This window comes from Anoplophora glabripennis, unplaced genomic scaffold, assembly GCF_000390285.2.
Source record: "Anoplophora glabripennis isolate ALB-LARVAE unplaced genomic scaffold, Agla_2.0 scaffold186, whole genome shotgun sequence".
Taxonomy (NCBI): Eukaryota; Metazoa; Arthropoda; class Insecta; order Coleoptera; family Cerambycidae; genus Anoplophora; species Anoplophora glabripennis.
Genome location: NW_019416662.1, coordinates 395,137 through 422,655, shown reverse-complemented (window position 1 = coordinate 422,655; position 27,519 = coordinate 395,137). Strand labels below are relative to the sequence as shown.

General features: G+C 32.8%; 1 protein-coding gene across 1 annotated transcript in view; it reads left to right on the top strand.

Annotated features, from left to right (window-relative positions):
• The window catches only part of LOC108904661, a 197,058-nt gene that overhangs the window by 90,222 nt on the left and 79,317 nt on the right, over window positions 1-27,519 (top strand). Inside the window, exons 6-11 of the mRNA XM_018707296.1 lie at window positions 3,196-3,287; window positions 8,023-8,235; window positions 16,311-16,523; window positions 18,647-18,817; window positions 21,943-22,095; window positions 22,217-22,447. Coding sequence (XP_018562812.1) covers window positions 3,196-3,287; window positions 8,023-8,235; window positions 16,311-16,523; window positions 18,647-18,817; window positions 21,943-22,095; window positions 22,217-22,447 — 1,073 coding nt within the window. The remainder of the gene's footprint in view (window positions 1-3,195; window positions 3,288-8,022; window positions 8,236-16,310; window positions 16,524-18,646; window positions 18,818-21,942; window positions 22,096-22,216; window positions 22,448-27,519) is intronic.

Here is a 27,519-nt window from a genome sequence, read left to right as displayed (position 1 = left end):
TCTCATTCTGAGACAGCGCACATCTTTTCACGCGTTTAGCAGGTACGTAATCTGATAAGCTCGACATTTTACCCAAACAATATTATATCCACTGGCACAATAGTCACTAAACACAAGTCGAATTTTACTCTACTGCACTAGCACGTCTTCGTATATTCAGCTCTAAGACTGGATTGATCTGTCACAATACACTGGCTCCTGCCCTATGATGTATCCAGTAAAATATACTAATGTACACCCATTACCTGTTAGCATTAGTGTTACCCGATAATTACCTGAAACGAAATATTACCACGCCAATGGCCGGTTCTTATCTCGGCGTTTTATCACTCTCTTTCAGTTCCAAACAGACTATAGTAATACTTATTGCTGAGATATATTGTGAGAACTTACCTAATTATAAGTCTCACCAATTTTTACTTAAATATTCACTTTCAAGTTATTAAAAAATATCATTATTTTTTTGGAATCCGTATTACCTTATATCACGAAAATGAAGCATTTCCAGCCCTATATTGTTATAAATAAGTAATATTTCGACCATGTCTTCAAAGTTTGTCGACTTAATCCTGCAACACCCGTATATATTTTTTTGTAATGCCTGGTTTTGAAACGAAGTTGCATAAAAAATAGTTTGAGTTAAAAAATAACATTGTGAGAAATTAACAAAATTTATGTATATATTTGTAAAATATCATAAAATATTCACTTATTTTATTTACTAGGTACTTTTCATATACTTCAATATCTGGATATTAAAAGTTCTTTGTCAGAAGCTGTTCGTACATATTGTGTATGGCAGCTATGTATTATTGTAGGGAATGGATTGATTACTACTGTCACTCTCGACATATATCTTAAGAAATAAAACTTCTTAGATAAAAGACGGAATTTAATTTTGTGCTCTCTAAGAACATTTGAAGGAGTTTCTTTGGTATTTATATTATCTACTGTGTACCTTAATTAAAAGACATTAATATTTAATGCAACGAAAATGTATTTTCTAGATAAAAGATGTACATAGCATAGCATAGCCTACATTATACACATAATAGCTATGAGCTTTTTACTTAAAACTATTGTTAAAAACTAATATTTTATTTACTTTTAAAATTAAAGATTTAGGTAAAACTGATTAAAATAACTTTAATTTTACTTTTACGACCTGAATACAACTACTGCTTATTAGTCAATGCCGGCTCCTATGCCACCCATCGATGAACTCATACTTTGTTTTATAACCATTTGTGATTTACAATCATCGATCGAGTAGCAAGGAACCGCGCATGCAAATTAAATAAACTTTATCGATTCCCTCCTCATGGTTTTTACATTATATATTTTTTCCTGTAATCACATTATTTGCTTAAAATAATGAAATACTAAAATGTAAATAAACCTATAAAGGTATATGTATCCTTTACATTAGCCAAGAAAGTTGAAAGAAAACTCATATAATACAAACAATATATTATACAACCAATTGTCAGTTACAAGAAATAGTTAATTTTTAATATATGTTTTGAAATATTTTTTCTTCTTCATCATGTTCTCTAGAGTTTTTGAAATAGTGGCATGTTTTCCAAGGTTTTAACTACATGAAAATATGTTATTTTTTCTTATTCATTATTAGAATATTTTAGTCTATTGCAGTGCCAATCACTTTCGCATTTTTATGAGTATAACTTCTTCAGTGTTGCCAGATTTATTCACTAAACTGACAGAGCTAATAGCTAGAATTTGTTGTAATATAATTATTGGCAAGTTTTTAAATTCATCTATGAAAAATGCACATCCTTCAAATTATTTATCTCTCTCCTTTTAACTCCACGTATTTGAAGCATATATACACATATTTGGGTAGATGTATATTATCCATCGATGATGGAACTTACCCAATTCTATTGGTAAATTAAAAATAATGTATAATTAATTAATATTATTATTATTAAAATTTTCAATTATATGCTTTTAACTAGTATTTTAAGTGTATACATTCTTTATACATGTACATTTTACAATCGTCTAGTTTGTGACAAATCCCTCAATCGGGAAATAATGGTTTCGTTCTGTTTCCTTCAATTGTTATAGGCTGTAGGACGTCTAGCAGAGACGCAGACCCATTTGATTTATATCTACTTAAACAATTGGTGCAAACATTGTCACTTATTGTTAGTGACTTCATATGTGTAAAATAAAAAATCAAGCCAAAATAAGAAAAATACCATAACTTCAAATTAATTATTTCCTTCATTTTAAAGAAAAAAATGTGTTTTTAAGAAATTCCAATTTGTTTGCGGTTGTAGTAAAATTAATTGAGAAATGTGAATTTAGTATGAGTGTACTGGTTACAATTAACAATTAGGATCCATACCCATGCTTTCATCAGGTTACGGCTATCCCCAAATTTGGGATATCTGACCCATTTATCTCTAACCTAACTCGTTACGCGTTATGATATCCTAATTTATATGTTTGATAATTATATATATTTCCGCACTTTCTTCATCCATTTACCACAATAGTCAGTCCATAGATAATGACTTTATTTATAATTTGTTCACGATCTAGAACACGTTTAACGTAAGTCAATTTTTTTTTTGTATTATTCTTGATGGCATTTATCTTCTAAATATATAAATTTTTTGTAATAATTTATTATTACTACATTTTACGTTGCTTTTATTTATTTAGCAATTTTCCTGAGGCAGGAACAGGAAAATAAATATTTTCATTTTCTAGCTACAAGCTCTTTCAACGTTTCCATAGAATACAACTTTTTTCAGCTTAAATTTCCTGAGTCTTATGTCATATGTTATAATACAAAAAAAAAAACAGTTCTATTGCTAGAAATACAATGTTTTTGAGAATTATGCAATACAATATGCTACCTCAAAAACCAAAATGAATTAACCTAATTCCAGTGGAATATATTCTTCTTTTGATAAAGGTAGTGTCAAAATTAGATTTTAGAAAATAATCTTTGACTTCACTGCATCTCAAAAACGAAAGATATAATAGACCTATATCGGATAGGAAGAAAAAATATCTTAATTTTTGATATTTTACCAACTCCTGAATTTATGGAACTATACTATAAAACACTCTGTCTTTCTGCAACTTGTTTAAAACGTAAAATCCAACGAAAAGTTTTATTACTTCCTCAGTCCTGTTTTATTGTTATTCTTTTTACAGAGGAAATATCAGGAATCTTCGTCAAGAGCATAAGCATAGGAAGTGCGGCAGATTTGACGAATAATATCAAAATTAACGATAGAATTGTAGAGGTAAGTTCGATGTTAATTTGTGAATCATTACATTTAATACTCGTATTCAAAGCGTACCATGTGCATTGTATTATCTACTCGTAATCGGAATGAGTTGAGTTATTTGTGTTTATAAAGGTTACTTTCACATCACCAACTCTCGAGATAAAACTACAGGGAAAAATACCTAATGTAGATAATAGTTACTTGTGTGTTTGGCATCATCTTGTTAGTGAATTCATCTGGATGACTGATACAGTCGTTCATTCGTAAAGATCCTTTGCTCTTTTGTAATTCATTGAAAATTTGTTAGAATAGTAAATTTGGCTTCTAAATCGGTGATAGAATACACGTGTACTTATTACTTTCTGTGTTGTGTCCTCAGATCCTCAGAATACAGGTGTATGAACTAAAAATTTAAAAAACACGTAAATAATAACACAAGTTTTTATGACACATTTGCAGAAATTCATTCATCAAAGAAGTATTTTTGTTAGTATCTTTATCATACCTATATTCTCTTCGGTACTTAAATTAGTATTAACTGCTTCTGTGAAAAATATCACCAATATTTTAAAGCCCTAAAGAGCTTAAATAGATCTAAGGTACTGATTAAAACATTTATTTGTAGTTTTCGCAATGATTAAACAAGTTAATGTTAATAATACTATAAATATTGTATTTCCTTTAACTTAAATATATTTATTTTTAAATATTTCCATTTTTGTAAATTTAACGAACCTAATTAAAGATGAGTTAGCAAATAATAATGCTTCAAAAGGATACTCAAATGTGAAAGTTTTTTAACAATAGATGAGACAAAGGCAAAATTGCAAACCGTGCTCAAGACGATACCTAACTCATTAGGTATCGTCAGCATTCCATCAGTGTTTCTCAAACTGGAAATTACATTGGCATAACTGTAAGTCCTCAACTACTTTGAATGGGATGGGCTAAAAGTGGGCTTAAATAAATACTTTCTAATTAACAATTCCCAATACTTTTTGATCGAACCTCGTATATTCAAATCCTGCATGCTACACTTGAACTGTGTTTCAAGTATTATCCTAATCTTTAATCTTTTTAATCGGAGATTGACATAATTTAATAATTGTTTACAAAAAATCCCTTGAGCAAGAGAAAAGTCACGGTAAAGTATCAGTTAAAAAAAACAACATTAAAGTTATGTAATCCCGTTAATATACGGAGTCCAGGAAATGATGGGAAATATGTCGTATTTGGATAAGCCCTGAAAAATCACCGTGACAAGTTTATAAAAAATTTTTTATTCGGATTTACCTTTTGGAGTTATTAACTTTTGAAGTTGACTGTTAAAAATAGATTTTTCGTTGTAACTTGTAATGCAATTTACCAATACCTGCTTTGGGAGCGTCAAAAACTCTTTATGGTGAACCGGAATAAACAACAAATGTATAAACTTGTGACATTATTTTGGCAAGTATTGCCTAAAACCCAGAGATTGGCCACTATTTTCTGGAGATCCTGTATATTAACTTTTCAAAAAAAAAGTACCGTAGTAAGTACCGTTATTTTTGTGAAAATCACCTCATTATTTATTTGATGATCCGACACCCTATCTGTAGAAAGCTGTACAAGCAGAACATTGCTTGTTCATTAAAGACATTTACAATTAAATCGGTTGCTTCAATCGGTACAGAAGGATGCAAATCACCGAAGGCAAACAAACAAACAAACAAACACCACATAACCTGGTCTTAATTTGGATCTAGGTAGGTGCTCCGAAAAAACAAAACCTTAGATCAAAGGCTTTGACGCGGAGTGACCCAGCCCATTCCCTTTAAACCGAGGTGTTCTGGAAGTTTCCCTTTATTGTAGGTACATAGGACGGACGATTCACGCAAGAAGTTCATTAGAAATTTCTGTGAGTGAACACGTTATAATAAATAGAGGCAAACACTTGCTAATTTTGATAATATTGGAAGGACTTTATACAGGGTGATTCAGTCATAATGTCGGTAATTTTAAGGAAAGATAGAGAAAAATGAGTGGAAAGCGTGATTACTATAAAAATTTTAAAATGTATATTTGCGCTGAAAAAAATATTGACGCACAAAGGTTTATCGGGAGTAAATCTTTACCTAGCGTATTATTTGGTCACTAACCTAGTTTTTACTGCGAATTTAGTATGTGATGAATAACAGGTCTTTTACCTAGACCACAGGTTAGATATGTGCCTAGACACAGAAATGAATAAGATATTTAAATATTAAGGAGTATTATTTATATCTTATTAAAAACAAATGTATAAGGACAAGGGCGTAAGTAGCTACAACTTTTGCTTGAAGATGATAGTATTAGATATTTTTCTAGGGTGGGCATCGGGCTCTCTAGGGTGGGCCGTGCACACTCTTGCTCCCTCCCCATAGCTACGCCCATGTATAGGGATAATAACTGTTTTCGAATGTTGGGTTATTACAATAATATAGTATTTTTAATATTTGTTAAGATTTTCACTATGTTTTATAATTGAATAAGAGTTTTTAGTATGATCTTCAATTAATTATTCAGATTGTAGTACGTATACTTATTGACTTAATGCTTTTCTAAGAGTAGAATAGTGCCTACCTATTTAAAATACCAGTGTGACTAAAACAACACTCATCCATCCATAGAACTTTGTTAATAAAGTTGGGATCCGCTGCAGTTTGATTTTGAAACAAATTGCAAAATTGCGACTCACAATGGGAAATATTGGAAAAAATTCTCGCCACTCACCAATTTTCATCGTCTCGTCGTGATTTTTTTTTTAATAATCTCGTTGTAATCTGAATTTTCATATTCTGGTGAGGTTTTTTCGAAAAACCCTTTTTTTTAATGCTTAGGGAGCGCCCCAACCTCAATGTCGAAGAAATTTTTTTTAAATACTCGATGTTCAGTTGTAGAAAAAAATGATTAAAAAGTATCTGCTATTAATAAAATTGTTTATTATGACCCTTGATGATATATTTTGAGGTTAGGTTTTTGAAGAAAAAACATCAGATATATCATCAAGGGTCATAATAATCAATTTTATTAATAGCAGATAATTTTTAAATATTTTTTTCTACAACTGAACATCGTTAAAAAATTTTTCTTCGACATTGAGGTTGGGGCGCTCCCTAAGCATTAAAAAAAGAGTTTTTCGAAAAAACCTCACCAGAATATGAAAATTCAGATTACCACGAGATTATTAAAAAAAAAACATGACGAGACGATGAAAATTGGCGAGTGGCGAGAATTTTTTCCAATATTTCCCACTGTGCGACTGGGGAAATCAGCTGTTTCGCTTCAACGTTCGCCACTCTCTGGTTCACCGCGTTGAGAAAATGTGATGCGAAGTATGACATGAAGGGGAATTTGCTTATTTTTAAAAGGTCGAATAAACATTTTCCATTTTCTGTCTTTATAAGTTCTCCCGAATACGTGGTTAAAATTAATGACATTATAACTGCATCACCATGTATTACCTAAAATCATTTTAGAGATATTACAGTTTCTTTTGATTATGAAAAGNAAGATCAAGATTATACTAAAATATAACATTCTTTTTCACGGGATGGTGACTGGATTTTCATAGGATTTTATTTAACCGATAAGCGATCGAATTATCTCGAGCATAGACGTAACGGTTTGTCATTGTTCATTGTAAACGAATCATTAATATTAGTGACGCTAAGATTTGGGAATTTTTAGTTGACAGTACCAGCCGTGCAATGTTGGTTGCCTAAGCTTGATGGTCACGTGGCTTGTTATCATTTATGAAGGCTATTATGTGTATACGGAAGTAAAGCTATGGATAATCCATACGAAAGAGACATTGTTTCTTGTTTAAGGCGAAAATGTTATTTTCATTCCTTAATAGAGAAATGAATATGTCAAATTTATATGTTTCTTAGTTAAAACAGTAAACCAGCAGAAGTTACAAGAACTTTGAACTGTCTTTTGATCTGATTGTGAGTATTTCGCGGATAAGATGAGTTTGGTCAAGATGTACTTCTGTGGATTGCGCAACCCAAGATATTTAACAGTTTGGTATTTAGCAAAGACTGGATTGGATTGGCTGAGCAGAACACTTTCCATCATAGTCGCTAAGAGGCAGTCCATTAGGTGTTCTTGTTTCGTCCTCTGTAATAAAAAATTAAAATTTATTGATTTTTGTATTTCTTGTTAGAATTTCTATATAAGGTGACATTCACAATGGCTGTAAGCTCTTAAATTTCTAGAGAACACTTGATTATGTCCCTAGATTTTTTAGCTGATATTATTTTGAAACATCCAACATAATTTATCTCCATAAGTAGACCTATTACATAGTTGATACTAATTCTTTTATTTATGTAAATTTTTCTTCTGGTTCCATAGTTTCATTTGTTTAGGTACTAATGTTTTATATATCTATGCCATTCACTATTTTATTGACTAACGATTTTTAAAAAAATTCCAAAATTTGTTGGTCTTTTGAACAGTCCTCACGTTTTTGTGGCCTATTAGCTTCCAATTTTAAAGGATGTAGTTTATTTTTGGAATGATCTGTATATTTTAAACATATTTACTGTATTCTAAGTTTACTGTTATTATTTTTTTGTAGAATATCTAGATTTTTATTTTACAAATGCTATGATAAAACATTTATATTGAAACATTTAGATACTTCAGTTTTATGTGACAGAGAAAAATTTAAATTTAAATTTTCATTCAAACCTTTCTGGCACCACTCAACTAATTTTGATTGCAGGTAGATGGGATATCTGTGATAGGCTTTACCAATCATCAGGCAGTCGAACTGTTGCGGAACACGGGCCCTTTAGTAACAATAAAAGTGGAAAGGTACCTCCGAGGCCCCAAATATGAGCAGTTACAGCAGGCCATCAGGGCAAACGAATTGAGGCCACCTTCTCCTTCATCGCCGACCATTTCATCGCTGCCCAAAGTGCCGCTCAGTTTGGTGGTAATTACATTTTTTGTCTTATCCCTCTAAAATATATTTCAATTTGAAATGAATATAAATGTGATAGGGGCCACAAAAGAAAGCCAATTACACAGTTTAGAAGTATAAGTTGTATCTGCATATTTTTTTTTTTTGATCTAATTGAATTTTGCGGAAAAGAAAGTATAGATGTCGATGTCTTCCTTGTTTCCTATTTTAAAACAGTTTAGTTCCAAATGTATTTAAATTATTTTCTCACTTTATAACTTGTCAAATTCGTTATCTTATCCTCACATTTGGGTAAGCTGAATCTACAAGATCTGGAAGAGTATTCTTTAAAAAAATGCTACTTTCCACGATATAAAAATAGTCACTATAGAGGATTTAGAACTTACTCGATACGATAAATTGTTAAGTAAAATGCCTTTATGAAAAGAATGGTACGCTCAAAAGAAATCTTCGTAATTTGACAATTCGTCATCTTACTTGATGTGTCATCTTGCACTCCAATTTCCTACAGATGCAGACTGTATAAAAGTATGTGCGACAATCTTTTGGAGACGATTTTTAGTGACGTTTTTTACTGGAGCAATTCTACAGGGTATAATTGTGTGATGTTGCGACGAAACTTCTCGTCAAAACAACATTTCTAAGAGTTCTACCACAGACAATAGCTATCGCTCCAGACAGTGCCTGGAATAGGAGAGCAGTTTTAAACTTCCGAATTGTCGAAAGCGTATACCACTAGAAGAATTTTAGGAAGCATTCTTAGACAATACATATGTGTTATCCTAGTAACGTATAAACAACAGTTGGCCAATGTTGTCACGCGTACGCACGGATTTATTTTGTATATTTTTTTTATCAATGCCTATTTTTTGTGTTACTGTATTTACTTACTTAAATGTACGATGTATGGTCTCCCCCACACCCGTGGTTTTGATTGTCCATTCAAAAAAAATTGCGTACTACAGTCAAAAATTGCAACAGCAGTAACGATTTTTGACTAACTTTTTTGTTTGCTATCTCTGTAAGGTATCGAAGAGATTATTGATGGATGATTTTTTTACTTTTTTTTTAAAGTGTTTGCATACAACCACACCTTGAGGTTCCAACAATGATATTAAATAATTCCAAGGCAAATTCATATAAAGTAAATATCTAATTAATTAGGTAAACTCATAGTTTTAATTCTAACTTGATTTATTTTATTGAGCATTTCAAAGAAATGTCGATTCCAAACAAAAGATAAGCTTCATATAACTCTTCAAATACATAGTTAAATGCATTAAATTTATGTGTATACCCAGTTATTACTAGGCAACACTGCCTCATCTGGAAACCGCTAGGTCTGCCACCTATTATCGAGTAGAAGAGTTACCAGGTTAAATTTCATTGTTGGATACCAGCTCATAAGAGCCTGTATCCTTTTTGTGTTGCCAATTCCCAGCATTTAACATACGGTCTGGAGGGATAAGCTATTTTGTTTGTGATTCTACAGTCCCTCAGCGATTGAAAATGAAACAATTTTTGTTCAATTACTCGAAACCATTGAATATATAAATTTCAAATTTTGACTTGAGAGAGAATATTTTCCAGATTTAGATAGATTTAGATAACTAATTAGTTTTTGTTTGAAATATACAAGTATGTAGGTAGGAGATACTATACATGTTATGAAACCTAGGGGAATGTATAGGAATTTTAAAAAGACAAACTTCAATAGAGCTCACTTAACTAACTTCCGAAAACAACCTATTAATAAAATTAACTATTTCTAAGATACAGCGTGTTTTGTCTTCTTTAACTGGAACTGCAATCTACTATAACTTAGGAACCGCTTGAATGAAACTGAAACAAAAATCCATTGTCAGCGGCCATCGTTGAACCGTCATAGCTCCCTTTGATTAATTTTTTCATGCTTTCATGTACAGAATCATTCCTCAAGTTTATGCGTATAGGTTTAGAATCACCCCTTATAGGTTATAGTGATTAATAAAGGTAAAAATTAGTCTTAAGAAAAAATAGATCGCAAGATGTTTAATTTTTCATAGATTTGACTCTTCGCTAGCCAGTGTGAAAGCGGGTGCTGCCATGTAACAAGATGATTAATGATTTAGGCTTCTAAAGTTTTGCCGGAGTAGGGTAAAGGACACAATACTCTTCAAATGTATGAAGTTTGTAAGACTATATAAACACAGAATGATTCATGAACCGTATGAGGATGAAGGAAAAATAACGTTTAGTAGAAAATTGAACAGCGAATATTTTTATTTTTGAAATTAATAATTTATAGTGTTTAATATTGCACTTAAGCCTTGTTTTGAATTGATTGTTATATTTAACTAATTAAAAAGAAATTTTAACGTTTCGTTATATGTATTAAGGGGTTACATTGGTTTTGTAGGTAAAAAAGTATATTTTCTCTAATTTTTTTTAAATATAATAGAATTATTTTATGCAAACTTTTAAGCAACATTTAAATAATATTTTACAAAATTTTCATTTAAAATTTTGAAAATTCATCCGTTGGGACCTGGGACCTGTTTTTTGAAAGTACCTTTCAACTTTTCACTCATAATTTTTCATTCCATATTATTAAAAAAATTAGGAATAATTCTGTTTTACAAAAAATGTCTGGAACATTTTTGGTTTAATGAATCATAAGCAGACTAAAAAAGAAGGTGACGAGCAACTTATAAAAAGAAGAATTCTGAAGAGAATACATTTTGAAGGTATGAATGATTATCACTTAAATATATATGTACAGGATGTATCTAAAATACTTGTCTAGGCTCTTTACTTTTCAACATTTTGCTCTCACTATTCAAACCATAAAAATCATAAAACTGTGAAAAGTGATGAATGAATGTTGAAAAGTACTTTCAAAAATCAGGCCCCTGGTTTTCAAAGATCCCCTAGAAAAAGGCATAAATCATTATAGCTTTATCCGAAATCAAAAAACCAACTATTTTCTATTAGTAAGTGAGTATAGCTCGTGATTGAACGAAGGATTTAAAAAAAATTAAATTGAATTTTTGGCAGAGTTGTATGCAAAACTATTGCCTTGTAAGTTGCGATCAAAGAAAAAAATCTTCGTTCATTCGTTCAATCACTAGTCAATCCTATCTACAAAAAGTTTGCAAAATTTCAATAAAACCAGTGCTTTTTGAGAAATCATGTCCACCGTCTTCAAAAATAGAATTTTGAGAAAGAAGTGAGTAGGAATATAATGCAGGTTTTTTTTAACTTACATAGAATCGTCAATTCCAGCTCCATAAGACTAAAATATTCAGAGAAACGAGCGAGAAAGACAGACAAACAATAGCTAAGCACCTAAGCAGCTGCTTAGTGCCTGTGACGTCCCCGGCCGACCGAGCCTAATGAGAGAAATTTCCAAAAGGTTCTCTCTGCTAGAGTTTTACTACGATTGACTTGAAACTTTGAGAAAATATTCTTGACATGTACTATTAGATAAAAAATGTTTTGAAATTTCCGAACCCATGTAATGCTTTAATAATTCTGACTATCCCAATTTGTTATAACAAATATGTAGGTACCGTTGATTTATTCTATGGTTAAGGGTTATACCATATATTTTCTTTTAATTAAAAATCACTAAAAATGGATAACTAATCTATTATTCAAGACATTCAGTACATTGCATTAGATATAAATAATAATAGTATATAAGATAATATAAAAATGCAGTGTAGATAGAAACTTTTTATTTTACTCAATCTGTGTTTAATTGGACATACACATCAACTAGGTGCATATTTTAATATTTAAGCAGCACTAGATAAAATGCTTTTAATAAAAAAATGAGAATATTTACTGGAGAATTCTACTGAATTTGCTATTTGAGTGAAGTTGACAATTATTATTTATTTTTCAATATTGAAAAAATGTTAAAAATAATCATTTGATGTACAGGGTGAATTTTTTTCGATGTTTAGTGTAGAGATCTAGTATAGTAGCAGAGATATAAAAAAACTTAAATGAGGAAAGATGTGCAGTTTTATGATCCTTATTAAATGTTACTTTTATTTTTTGAAAAAACGTCATGGCTGACTAGATATATGGAAAAATCCGAATTTGGCCAATCCTTCAGATCCGTGTAGCTCCGTTGGTATTTATTTTACAAAAAAAAATTAAATTGCAAAGTTTCGGGTTTTTGCAGTGTTAATAAGATAGTGTGATCAAGTTGTTCGCGTACACTTTCGTTTTCAAGTCATGACATGAACTTCAAGCTTCTTAAATATAAACCATAGTTAGCTATCAGCTAGAAAAAACTTTTTTATGCTTTCCAACGGAAAATGCAGCTGTTTTAACTTTTCAGTTGCTCGCTGACGTAGACGGCTGTGAAAACAATCGAAATGTTTGCTGACAACGCTTTTAGTTACTGTATCATTGTTTGACAGTTACTTTTCTTTCTTAAAAGTCGTTTCAATTGCCAAAGACAACGAATTTTTCAAACGAGGAAAAGCGTTATATTATTGATTGTTATATTCGTTCAGGAAACTTTTAACAATATTGATACGCGTTTTATGAAAAAACCTCAAATTTTGTTTCAAAAAGATGTATCTTGTGCATTAATAATAAGGTGAGGTTTTTGAACAATTTCTTTAATATGTTTAAAGTAAGTCTTTGCTAAGTATTTCATTTACTTACCTCAAACGATTTCCATCATTATGATTTAAATTCTTTATTCTTTTATTGTTTTATTTAAAATATGCCAGTTGTACACTACTCCGATGCCCTGACACATAGTGAGGTGTCCACATGATGCCGACTTCAATTGTTCTAATTTTATTCGTTGGATTGTGTATAATTTTCACAGCCATCTACGTCAACGAGCAATTGAAAAGTTAAAAACGGCTGCATTTCTCTCATTTTTCAAAATAACAGTACCGAATATTATATCGTTGGAAAGCATAAAAAAAGACATTTTTTTCTAGCTCATAGCTAACTATGGTTTACATTTAAAAAACATGAAGTTTATGTTATAACTTGAAAACGAAAGTGAACACGAACAATTTGATCACACATTCTTATTAACACTGCAAAAACCTGAAACTTTGTAATTTAATTTTTTTTTGTAAAATAAATAGTAACGGAGCTACACGCATCTGAAAGAATTGGCCAAATTTGGAATATTCCAAATATCTAGTCAGCCATGACGTTTATTTAAAAAATAAAGGTAACATTTAATAAGGATGATAAAACCGCACATCTTACCTTATTTAAGCTTTTTTGTACCTTTACTACTTTCCCAGATCCCTACGCTAAACATCGAAAAAAACTCACCCTGTATATGTTTGTATAAGTATTATACATTTATTTATTTTTCGTTTATATTCGTAACTGATAGTTATGGGTAGGTTGTGACAAAAATAAGTCAAACCCAGTAACCACAGACTTTTTTGGGCGAAAATAATATGACTTTATGCCATTTTTTATTATACTGTGCTCTTTTTAAGATACATCAAAAACATGAAAAATCAGTATGAAACATTATTAATGAATTAATAGAACTGTTACCTATACTAATATTTTAAAAACATAACCCATTGACCAAAAAATAAGGTGAATTTGTTTAAAAATAAAAAAACTTTATTTATGCTTCCAAATCAATTTTGTCGCTCAAAGTAATCCCCATCCGATACAATGCGCGTATGCCAACGTTTTTTGCAACTTTCGAAACAGTCTCAAAAGTCCTTTTCCGGTATGGCCTTCAATGCTTCCGTCGATTCGGCTTTTATTTCCTCGATCGAGTCGAAACGGTGTCCACGGAGTGGTTTTTTGAGTTTATGGAATAGCCAGAAATCACTAGGTGCTAAATCAAGCGAATACGGTGATTGCGGAACGATATAAGTTGAATTTTTGGCAAAATGTTCTCGAATTATCAATGCTGTGTGAGCTGGTGTATTATCTTGATGCAAAAACCAAGAGTCTGTCCATAATTCCGGCCTTTTGCGGCGAATAGCATCACGCAAACGACGCAGAACACTCAAATAATATTCATTGTTAACTTCGTAGTGCACTACGCCACGATAATCAAAGAAAACTGTCAACATGAGTTTGATTTTAGTGACTTTGGCGTGGTTTTTTCGGTCTTGGTTTCTCTTTGGACGATTCACTCGATTGATCGGCTGTTTCCGGGTCGTTAGCGTAGATCCGAATCTCATCTCCAGTAATGAGGCGTTTCATGACGCGTTGGTAGTCAGAAATCATTGTTTCACAGATGTCCATGCCACGCTGTTTTTCCAAAAAGTTGTGCATTTTTGGAACTAAACAAGATTGACGCTTCTAAGGCACAACAAATCTTTTAAAATGGTATTTACCGAACTTTTTCAATTGCCAACAGTATCAACGATGACTTTTATTATTAATTGACGGTTTTCGTGCACAATATCTTTGATTTGATTAACGTGTTGTTCCTCAGTTGGCGTTAATGGTTGTTCGGGACGCTGTTCATCCTTAACACTTTCTCTGCCTTCTGTAACCTGAGGGGTTATTTTTTTACTTATCTATCTACCGCTATGACCAGTACCATAACGGTGTTAACTGACAAAAGAGTTTACTATCAACTTCTCGAAAGGGAGTTTATAATTATCATTACACTTTAATTAATACGTGGGAACTTAGAAATGTTGTACGTTCAGAGAATGAATACCAGACACTTACCGTATGTCGCTCATGTGCAAGGTAATCCAGTGGTTGGTTGTATGGGGTGACACTTAAGTTGCACGAACAAGAAAGACCAAAACTTCCAGGAATGGTTTTAATAACAATAAAAACAAAACAAACAAACAAAATAACGACACAACGGGCTCGAACAACATTGATAATTAATTTATTTGCACGCGACAGCGTACCGAGATTTAGGGAATGCGCGATCCATAGCAAAATTTGGAATGACTTTATCCATTATTAAATTAACCCGAGACTCTAAAACTAAGTAGACTGCTCAATGTGGAACCCAAGGAAAAACTGCCTCTTTTCAGAGATCTCTCCTGAATTCGACACCTTGCTTCGACACGCCCATTTCTTGGGTTCAGACGTTTCTGTTCTTATCTTACTGGCGGGAACCCTGAATATCGGGACGCTTTGGCATAACTATGCCATATTAATAGTTATCTAATGGACTGAATTTACATTTATATAAATAATTCTGTACTAACTGGACTTACAAGTAACCCTAGCCTTCCTCTAATGACTCCGTGTAGCAATACGGGACGGATTAGTCAGTCTCATTTTATCTATTCTTATAGCTTGGAAAATCCGCCTAAAAACCAGCTATTAGATCTATTATTATTTTTCTAACAAATTCTTGGAATTCATACGTTCTTTGGAATGCATTTCGCGCGTTATTTGAATATCGATTTTTCTCTTTATATCAGATGCTCAACACACGACCTCGTCTTAGTGAACTTGTTCAAAAATACTGTTAAATTTCATAAAGCCTTCTCTGAAGGACGGCCTTGTGGCGACGCTAAACCTACTTGAAAACCCTTAACTTTTCGATAAATTAGTGTTGACTGAAATATTTTACTTCTTGTCCCATCCGTTCCAAGAACTAATAAATAAATTACCACGCGTCCCGACTTCTGTTACACTTCTTTAAAGACTCTGTTCCACTTGTAAACATTTTTCGCGACATAACATCATCACTAAAGGCCTTCTGTAACATCCTCAACGTTTCCGCGGCAGAATATTTATTCCTCAACAAAATTTAATGCAAATTCTTTGCTCAAGAAAATCAGACATAGTGAAAATCGATAAACTCACTTTTGTATGTTTACAAAAACACGAGTAGCTCTCGAGCAACTGAGTATATTGACTTAAAATTCTGCATATATATCAAGGACAGTAATACCAACCTACAAAAAATAATTGTATGCTTTCATAAGACCCGCGAATTGTAAATAAGAAATTCACCTTATTTTTTGGACACGGTATATGTGTATTGTGTGATTTCTATAATGTTATTTTAATTGCGCAAAATAACTCGCCTTTTCAATCAACAAATTCATTTAAGAGGTTTAGTTGGCATGTTAATGTACTTCTTTCCTAACGATTTTGTTTTTAAGCAAATGGATTATTTAAACATTGAACCTGACGGGGAATCACGCACAAGTTTCGAATTCGATTCGGCCATACTCCTGGAAACCTCCAGTCCGATCAACGAGGAGAAGGAAATAGTCATAGGGGGCGAGAAGAGGTCAGTTCAATTTAGTATAGCTAGCCATGAATCAATTTATGACAAATGGAGAGAGAAACTGGACAAGGATGTGGAAATTGTGGTAGGTACCCCTTACAGGATTTAGGTCATAGAACGCTATGATATATATGTTCACTTTGGTCGTTTTTTACGCCAGGAACTGTCAATTTACGACCACGCAGAGCACTATGCTAGCTGTGTTTGCTTTACTTTATCATTTCATTCGTCATCATCATAAATTATTATCATTTCAATCATCATATTATCGTTTCAAAAAGTTCCTTTCTATGTTTTTATACAGGTGTTATTGTAATTTAACTTCATAATGAGGTCCCAAATTTCGAAAAAAAATAATATCTCTTTAAATTAAAAGTGCCAAAATCAGTATACAATTTAGATGCATCAAGGGTAACATTAAGAGCATCGGAAATTTTTTAATCGTGTCATTTCACATAGATAAATATGTTTCAATATTGAAAGAAGGGCTCAGGACATGAATGTTTTTAGTACAAGTAAAGAATGCCATAATTTAAACAAAGTACAAGATGAAGAGGTTATTTCGCGGACAATTGAGTAAGAATCTCAATTTACTGGATTCATACCATCAACAAAAAATTCAAGAGTTGTTGTCTTAGGATTTAAACCTATGATCTATTAGTTTAACAGAGGAATTAGCTTATAATTTAACCACCAATATTCGGATATCAACACTTATACAATAACTTTTCGCCATTTTCAATGTAAGTTTAAAATAAATATTTGGGTGGATATTATTGATAGACAACTGATCCAGTCTACTAAAACGTCTAAAAGATGAAAGTTATTTGAATTGCTTCTACATATATCTCTTTTGTTGCTAGAAGATTTACCATTGGATTTTAGATGACGACCTCATTTAAAAGTGCTATTAGAGATTTTTTAGAGATTTAAGTACGCAGTTTCCACATAAATTAATAAGGCGGGGAGATAATTGCCCCCATAATTGGTCACCGCAGTCACCGGACCTAAACAAATGTGATTAATTGGAAATCGCTAAAGAAATTGATTTATTTAGTCGAAACACAATCATGATGAATTATGGAATCGGATTATAAATAAATGCAATTTGATAAAGGATGATCACAGGTTATTTATTGGACATAGTGAATTTTCATTTTCAGCGAAATATAATCTATGACCTATAGAAAATAGTGGCCATTTTAAACAATTTCTTTTTGTTCCTTTAAATTACGTTGTTTGTATAACAATTTTGTTTTCTCATTAAGACGTCCTTGTAGAAATAATTTTTGTTCAAAAATATGCAATGTTAATAAATGTACTTGTTACTTAAAAGTGTCTGCTGAAAACCGAAATTAAATCTATACCTGTTAACTGCCAAATTTGAGTGATAAATTCATAGTCCATTCATCAGTTTTACCTGATAATAGTTCACTTAGAATAACTTCTTTCAAATAATCCTTTTTTTTAACAGCAAGGTTTATCAAGGTTTAGCAAGGGCAAAAATATATAGTTTTATAATCAAATTCTGTATAATATGAAGGCATACGTTTTCAAATTGACCAAAGCGCAACTTGCGATGTTGTGACCTTGAACATTTCGTCAATTTATAACCCTTATATCTAAATTATACAATGTGGACCATTTTGGTGATGAATGTTGCTAATTTAATGGCGCTTACAAACCTTAGGTTTTTGAGTTATTTTGAAAAAAAGTTTTCGAAACCGCCTGTAACTTTTTTATTTAGAGGAATTTTTAAAATCTGAAAACACTTTTCACAGTACGTTTTTTTTTCGAGGAATTTCACTGTATATTTATATTTTCATTGTGACGCTTCGGTTGCGAGAAACATTATTAACTTTCTATTTTCTTGTGAGCCTCATATTGAATTTTAAGCTGAGGAAATAAAGCATTTTTTTTAACTTTTCTATGATATAATCGTGACAATCAAATAATACATTATTTCAACAACGTCAACAAGAGTATGCAATAGAGAAATAAACATGAAGGTAGATCTGTTTAGCAAATGTTTATATAATTTAACAGTGCTTTCCTATTCCATATTAATCCGTAGTACTCGTATAATAATTATTATTCTAGTCCTACTAGTATTTATAATTAATTTTATTGAAATTTATGTATAATCAAATTTTTGTATTGAAATTTGTTTACTGTTTCCACTGATATCTAATTTTGTTTTTCCTAAAGATCGCTCAAATGCATAAAGAGTCTACTAGTGGGTTAGGTATTAGTTTAGAGGGAACGGTTGATGTTGAAGATGGTAAGGAAGTGAGACCTCATCACTACATTAGAAACATCCTTCCCGATGGTCCTGTTGGAAGAAATGGGATTCTACAATCAGGAGATGAGCTATTGGAGGTATATAAACTATACAAAAAGTAGTATGTTCTTTTGATCAGATCTTTCTATATATCTGATCTAAAGTCAGTTTAGCGCTAGTATCCACTATTTTCGAGAAAATGCTCCCCAAATCCTCAAAAATAGTTTTTTTTTTGGGAATATAATTAAGGATTACCTATAACGTTGTGGGAGAAGCTAATCCGTATTCTGGATTCCATAACCCCATCGTCAAAATTTCGAGCCTGCTGATCACGATTCTGAAGTCAATTTGGTCCACCACCACTTACGAGAAAATACACAATGTATATGAAATGGTGTTTCATTAAAAGTTAGTTATTGTTCATCGCTACAGTCAATGTGGAAGTAATCCACATAATCCAAGAGCCATTTTCACGATTACAGTTTTATAATTGTGACATTTATGATTGTCCAAAAAGTTTTTTGTTATATTTTCGAAGTAATACAGCCTTCTCAGTTTCATCCATTTTCAATACAAAATCTTGAATATATTTTCTTTCAGTTTAGCAATGATCATTCCCCTACAACGTTAACCTTCTTTGTCCAAAGCCTTCACGAATTGTTCAATTAGTCCTTGTTGGTACATAGTGGTAGAAACTGAGCCTTGGATGGTTTTAGATTCCCTTATTGAGGCTAATCTGATTAAACATTTGTGGATGTTTCTTTCCATCCCACAGTATACAATCGTCTTCATTAATAAATTCACTGGCATCGTCTTCCTCTCCATGTTCCTTCTCGTTTCTAAATTTGAGTTGAGCGGGTCTGAAAATATAATATATTCTCCCACCACGTTACAATCTTTCAGCATTTTTGGAAGATTCAGGGTTCATTTTTTTGGGAAACGAAGGGTATTGGAGCTAATATGAATGCAAGCTCGTGTTCATTGCGCTCCAAAAAAATGGTAATAATAATGTCTGTTCAAAAGAACATATCACTTTTTTGCTTTGTGTGTCTGTATTAATTTAAGTTTCAACAAGTTAATAGTAATTTATTGCATTTGTACATAGAAAAGTGTCTTAAAAAGTATCTTTGCGACAAATACATTCTGCTCATAACTAGAATAATTTTCTTATAACCTTTATAAAATTATAGATTAAATGTAGTGTACCACTTAAATTCTACAATTCTAAATTATATTAATCTATAGGGAGAAATTCCAAAACCAGATTAAATGACAGCGGCAAACGAAGTAAATTGGTCACTAATCTCTACAGACCTATCTAGCAAATGCAACATTGTACCATTTTGTTGGGATGTCGAGAACAAATTTCGTGATTTAATACTAAATTAAGCATTCTGGATATCCATTGTTTGAAAATGGAACGTGGCGTTTTTTCTGAATTTTCAATTATTTTTCATTTTCCGGCACGAAGACTAATGGGAAGCAAACTCGATAGCATTTAATTTTAATTACACAGCGCCACAAAAAAAGTACCTGGTCCGAAAGATTATACCATGATATTTTTTTATTTGTTTTTGGGGTCGCTGAATCCAAAAATGGATACTTTTTATTTAAAATTTTATATACGTTTCGACAATATTATTTATTTTTCAATATTTTAAAATTTTTAATACTCGGTCGGCTATATTGGATCCGCCATTTTGAATTTTGAAAATCTAACACTGGATTCGGGATCAGCGATCCCAGAAACGTATAAGGAAGGTCAAATTTTTTGCAGTACCTTTTTCGCGATATGTCCTTGGATCGACCTTGACCCTGACCTGATCGGGTTAAACGGACCCCAGATTCGGATTCAGCAAACCCAAATAAACAGATAGACATTATGGTCTGGTCTTTCTTCTTCTTCTTCTTCTTCTAGTGGTTGGTCTTAATAAGTAACATTGTACTGCGGCCCAATTAGGCCTATTGTGCGTCCCACTATTAGTCCTATTCAGCAAGTTGATTTGTCCTTTTTACAAAGTCCAAAAGCTTCCTTGCTGACACTTCTCTCAGTTTCTTGTGTTCCAAATAGGGTCTCCCAAGGAGCGCCATTCTGCTACGTGCAAATCCTGGGCACTCGCCCAAGATATGCAGAGAAGTTTCATCCGCCGATTCACATCCTCGGCAGACCGGACTGTCTACAAGCTTTAGTCTATGTAGATGTTTCTTAAAGTGACAGTGTCCCGTTATGAGTCCTGTCACTCTCCTGAGCCGGATTCTATTCAAGCTCAGTAACTCATTCGCTCTTCCATTCGAAGGATACTCCATAAGCTCCTTGGAATGGCTATGTCCTGGCCTTGAAGTCCAGTATTTCCTATGTTCTGTCTCTGTCCATTTGCCCAGAGCCCGCCTGACCACACTGGGAGATGTGCCACAGAAGGGCTCCGGGCCAATGAACACTGTCTCGGATCCCTTCCTCGCAAGTTCATCCGCTTTCTCATTTCCACAAATGCCTTTGTGCCCTGGCACCCAACACAGTCTGACTGTATTGTTGGTGGCCAGTTCAGTCAGCATTTGTAAACAGTCCCACACCAGTTTTGAACTTACCTTGTGTGCGGCTAAAGCTTTAATTGCAGCTTGACTATCAGAGAATATATATATGAGTTTACGTCTATAACCTCTACGTACATTCTCTGCCAGACACGCCATTATTGCGAAGATTTCTGCTTGGAATACAGTAGGGAACTCCCCCAGACTGTAGCTTGCACTCCATCTGGGTCTGAGTCCATATATTCCTGCACCCGTCCCTCTGGTCATTTTGGAGCCATCTGTAAACCATACTAGGCTCCACCTTTCCAGGGTATTAAACCTTTCCTCCCACTCGCTTTGATCCTCTATTCGAGTCTCAAATGGCTTGTGGAAGTGAAACCTTGGAACCATCTTGTCAGATACCATCCCAAAAGTTGGTTCCGACATAGATGTATCTATGATCCTGGAATTGGAACCACCCCTCCAGTCATTGTTATTCCTGAGTCGGTAAGCTGCTGGCCGCGCTTCTTTTTCCACCACTATATGCAGCGGTCTGGTCTTTAGGATCAGGTACTTTTTTTGTGGCAGTGTTATAGCTGACCCTTTTCAATTTCGATTACAAAATTTTCGTGTTTCTATTTCATTGTTTCCATTTGTGAATCTATTGAAAGGAAATAGTTACACTCAGACATATTGACGGTTCTCTTATTTGTAGGTAAATGGCATCCAGTTATTAGGTCTGAATCATTTAGAAGTAGTATCGATATTAAAGCAACTGCCAAATTTCGTCAGTATAGTTTGTGCCCGGTATCCGGTTCCTATTAGAGTAATAGATACGTCACAACATAGGGAAGCTTTCCAGGCTAGAGTAAGTAAAAATTAGCCACCTATTAACGCCTCCTATTAAAAAAATTACACTGCGTACCTATACCATTTTTTTTTTTAAATATACTTTTATGGGCGATAAATAATATTTTCGTGTATTTTAGAAAATATTAGCTGGTAGTCTTCAAACGTTAATACCGACGAGTGAAAGCAGCCGATTAGTTAAAGCGAAATCTGAAACATCTATAGCCTCAAGTCTGGCCAGCGAGGCGACGGCTAGCAGGTCGAGATCCTTAGAACTCATAGCTGGACTGCCGATGTGGAGTGACGAACCCACTGTAGTAGAGTTAAACAAGGGCGATCACGGACTTGGTTTTTCCATATTGGATTATCAGGTATATTCGTATATTGTTATTAATTCTCTATATCTTTTTTGTATTTGAAAATGTCATAGGCATAAAAAAGTTACATGGTGGTCAAGGGGGTGGGGACCTCAGAAAACAACACCCTTTATTTTTTTACATGTGCGAGTAATATACGGAGCCTTCATCAATGATTAAAAGCCACGTGACCAGTTATTTTGTTAGGTATAGTAATTTTGTTTCCTTCATGTTGGCAAATAAATTTCGGTAAAATAAAAAATTATTGAAAATATTCTCTAACAAATAAAGAAGTAAGAAGTCTCTAACTCTCAAGTTGACTTTTGTGTGTCAAAATGTTAACTCCAAGTTATAGGCGGGATTACTGAGACAAGCATTTCAGTGACACCCTATATAAGCTTTCTAATTTTATTGTCAGTGGTGTGATTGAAACTTGTAACAGTAAAATAAAGAAAAAATGTAAGAAGACGTTTACTAGTTGTTAAAATTATTTGTAAGAGTATAACGTAATCCATCTAAGGTATATTAATCGTCGAAGAGAAGTCCATAAGCTTCATTGGACAAAGCGATGTCAGCTTGAGCCCAGGAACGATGGTAGACAAAAGTAGGGACAGCGCCTCCGTTCAGGTAAGATTCTACTTTGGACTATTGTGGGTCATTCTTGTACCAAGATCGGAGTCCCATGAAAGTTGAGGAAGAATCAGTTACATCTCTATTGGGGTATTGGCCAGTCCATCCACTTGGAACGTACACTGGCTCGTTTAATCGGTTGTAGTCATCACGAGGTTCTTCGTTGGAAACTCCGTATTGGGTCTGGAAATTTTCCCACATGATATCCAACAGCTGCTTTGCTGCGGATTTTGCGTTTTCTTTGGCGGCGTAATAGGCCAAAGCCCTGGCGGTGCCGGACCCAGTACCGACATCACTCGTGAAGGCGGTGATGCTTACATGAAGGCAGTTTCCTGGTACACCAGCCCATTCAAGGTTAGCAGGCAGTTGGCAGGAGTTGCCGGAGAATTTGGTGTTGGCAAGAACCCAGGATACCCATTTGTCCAACAGGCCTTTGGCGGTAGCATCACCGGTTATCTTATATCACATTATGGTTTACGAATATAAAATTATCTGAATCAAAATTTCCGAGACAAATGGATTGGAAGAGGTGGACCATGGCCTGCTGGGTCACCAGATCTGAATCCCCTAGATTTTTCTTTTGGGGTTATTTAAAAGAAAAGATTTATAGTTCGTATATACGCTGCTGTCGCGTTAATAGACCAAGAGATGCTACAAAGAGTTCATACTTCAATTGCGATAAGCTTTGTCTTGAAGTAAAAGGCAACTTATTTGAATACCTTTTGTAAAAATAATTTCTATTATTTAAGCCCATTATGGTTTTAGTTTATGTTTTATTATAAGAATGTTTTTCTCTAACCTTTTCAGGTTAAAATAATTCCTTACACCTAGGTACAACCGACAATCGAAAACTATACTTACCTACTATTGGTTATAAATTATATGTCTTGGTTCCCATAAGCACAGACCTGAGACAAAAAAATGGATTTTCACTTTTTTAGTTTTTTGAATACTTTTTCGAATAACTCAACAACGGAAAACAATCGGAAAATTTTCCACTCTTGATTTTCAATTCGTTTTTGTCTCCTTAATCAAATCCTAGAAGGACGGGCATCACTTTTGGGACACCCTGTATATAAGGTCTCAGCAAATTTCACAATCAACGTTTGACTGCACATTTACGACGATAAATAAAGACGATCTACGAAAAAAAAGTTAAATAAAAAATTTTTGGTTTTTGAGTTACAAGCCTTCAAAGTTGTCAAAAATAAAACTAATTTAATTAATAACTTCATAACCCTTTTACCGATCGCGTTAAAAATTGGTACATTTATTTGGACCATTATTGAATACTATTTCTTAAAGCTTTAGCAAATTGATACACGGGGTGATAGTTTTCTCTTGTTACTTCTCCCTTTTAGCGGTCAAAACTTTTACAGTAGTCGTATTTTTTTAAAGCGGGCGGCAACATTGAAAAGATCGTTTTATTTAAAAAAATTATTGCCTCTTAAGAAAATCGCCTGCAGAAAGCCATTCTTGAGAAAAATGGCATTATTTGCATGTGTGTACGTTTCGGTTCAAAAGTTTTATTTCAGTAGGCGATGAAAACAAGATCTTGATTGTTATGGCTATCAGTTAATGTGATTATTCTCGTGTTTCTTTAGTATTCTCATTACTCCACACATGCAAATTATGAAAATTTCAAACTCCGTTTAATTGTCTTGATGCACTGCGACACTTCATAATTTGCATGTGTAGAGTGATGAGAATCCCAAAGAAACACGACAATAATGACATTCCCTGATAGCCACAGCAATCGACATCTTGTTTTCATTGCCTACTGAACTCAAAGTTTTAAATCCATGACACCGGAATACAAACCGAAACTTACAGACCTGCAAATAATGTCATTTTTCTCAAGAACGGCTTTCTGTAGGCGATTTTCTCAAGGGACGACTATTTCAATGTTGCTGCCCGTTTTTAAAAAATACGACCACTGTAANAAATTTCACAATCAACGTTTGACTGCACATTTACGACGATAAATAAAGACGATCTACGAAAAAAAAGTTAAATAAAAAATTTTTGGTTTTTGAGTTACAAGCCTTCAAAGTTATTAAAAATAAAACTAATTTAATTAATAACTTCATAACCCTTTTACCGATCGCGTTAAAAATTGGTATATTTATTTGGACCATTATTGAATATTATTTCTTAAAGCTTTAGTCAAATCGATATACGGGGTGATAGTTTTCTCTTGTTACTTCTCCCTTTTAGCGGTCAAAACTTTTACAGTAGTCGTATTTTTTTAAAGCGGGCGGCAACATTGAAAAAGTCGTTTTATTTAAAAAAAAATATTGCCTCTTAAGAAAATCGCCTGCAGAAAGCCATTCTTGAGAAAAATGGCATTATTTGCGTGTACGTTTCGGTTTAAAAGTTTTATTTCAAGATCTTGATTGTTATGGCTATCAGTTAATGTGATTATTCTCGTGTTTCTTTAGTATTCTCATTACTCCACACATGCAAATTATGAAAATTTCAAACTCCGTTTAATTGTCTTGATACACTGCGGACATTTCTTAATTTGCATGTGTAGAGTGATGAGAATCAAAAAGAAACACGACAATAATGACATTCCCTGATAGCCACAGCAATCGACATCTTGTTTTCATCGCCTACTGAACTCAAAGTTTTAAATCCATGACACCGGAATACAAACCGAAACGTACAGACCTGCAAATAATGTCATTTTTCTCAAGAACGGCTTTCTGTAGGCGATTTTCTCAAGGGACGACTATTTCAATGTTGCTGCCCGTTTTTAAAAAATACGACCACTGTAAAAGTTCTGACCATTAAGAGGGAGAGGTAACCGGAGAAAACTATCACCCAGTATATCGATTTGACTAAAGCTTTATGAAATAATACGCAATAATAGTCCAAATAAATGTACCAAAAGGTTTTTATTTAACTTTTTTTTCGTAGATCGTATTTATTTATCGTCGTGAATATGCAGTCAAACATTGTCGGTGAAATTTGAGAACACCCTGTATATTCTACTGCTCTTGTTATATAATGTTAACGGTTAAATTTTTTCGTTTTCTCTTTTGTGTCGAATTTAATGTTGTTATTATAGTCCAAGCATTATAGAGAAATGCTTACAGAAATTATTACCTGGACAAAAAAATATGATATAAAAAATTAAATTTTAAATTGAGTTTCTTGTTCTTTAAACTCGATCCAATATGGCGAACATGGTTAAAAAAAATCGCAAAGTTGAAAAAAACGGTTTTTCTAAAATAACTAAAAAAATATAGCACGGATTGAAAAATTTTAAATGAGAAAGTTGTAGGTTTTAAAAAGATCTATCGACTGATTTTTTGAAAGTATCGATTGCTTTGTTACTTTTCGAGATATATCGAAAAAACCGTTAAAAATCTTCTCTTTTCTCTTCTTCTATAACTCGTTTACATTTACGTGCCCATATTTGCTATTTACTGCAAGCATAGCCCGCGGCAAGCCAAAAAAGTACATTTTTGAAAAATTTAAAAATATTAATTATTTTTCGAGATATATCGATTTTTTGAAAAAAAGGCGCTCTCGAAAATTGGCTAGATCTTCTCAGCGGATAGCCCTACAGTAACGATTTTCGGTTTATTTTCTTCGTAAAGAGTTATATTATCATGCTGTTAAAAAATGTTGACGATTTTATTAATTTTAAGGATCAAAAAATGACATTGAAAAAGTTGCACTTTTTTTGGGTATGTTTTTTTCAAATAACTATTTCAATTTTTATTTTATGAAAATGACTTTTAAAGAAAGAAACTGCTGACATTTTTTCACGAATTTAAAAAAAATTTTTTTTCTACGACCTTCTGGAGCCAAGATAATTTTTTTATTTAAAAAAAATTTTGAGGACGCAATTAACATTTTACAGCGATGCGCTTGATGGAGGTTAATATTGAATACTTATATTAAAAAAAAAATAGTAGGATATGTTTGCTTGATTTTTAGTAATAGTAATTGAGTAATAAACTGAAGCGTGCAACTGCGTCAGCTGGACCGGACAGAGAAGTAGGGGGAAGCGGCGCGCTTGCAAAATCTTTCATATCTCGGCTTCTGGACCACATACAAAACTTCTTTTGTACTTAATCTGGGGTAGCTAAACACGAATATTATAGTCATTTTCGCCTTAGAAGCAAAATAGTTCCGTATATGTTTAGGTTTTATTTAATTTACATTTTTTTGGAATTTATCGTAATTTTAATAATTAATAATATTACAGTATTATTCGTGTAATAGCTTATTTTTTTTGCTTCATTAATCATACTGACGTTGTACTTGTTGCTGGTTTTTTAACAATTACTTCATCATTTCAATAATTGATTAATTTTGGTGTAAAATCAGTTTAAAGAATTTAATTTATTTATAAAAATATTTAATAATTATACAACTATGTATAAAATATCTATAAAATTATTACAATGAAAACTAACAAGTATCCTACATAGATAAAATTA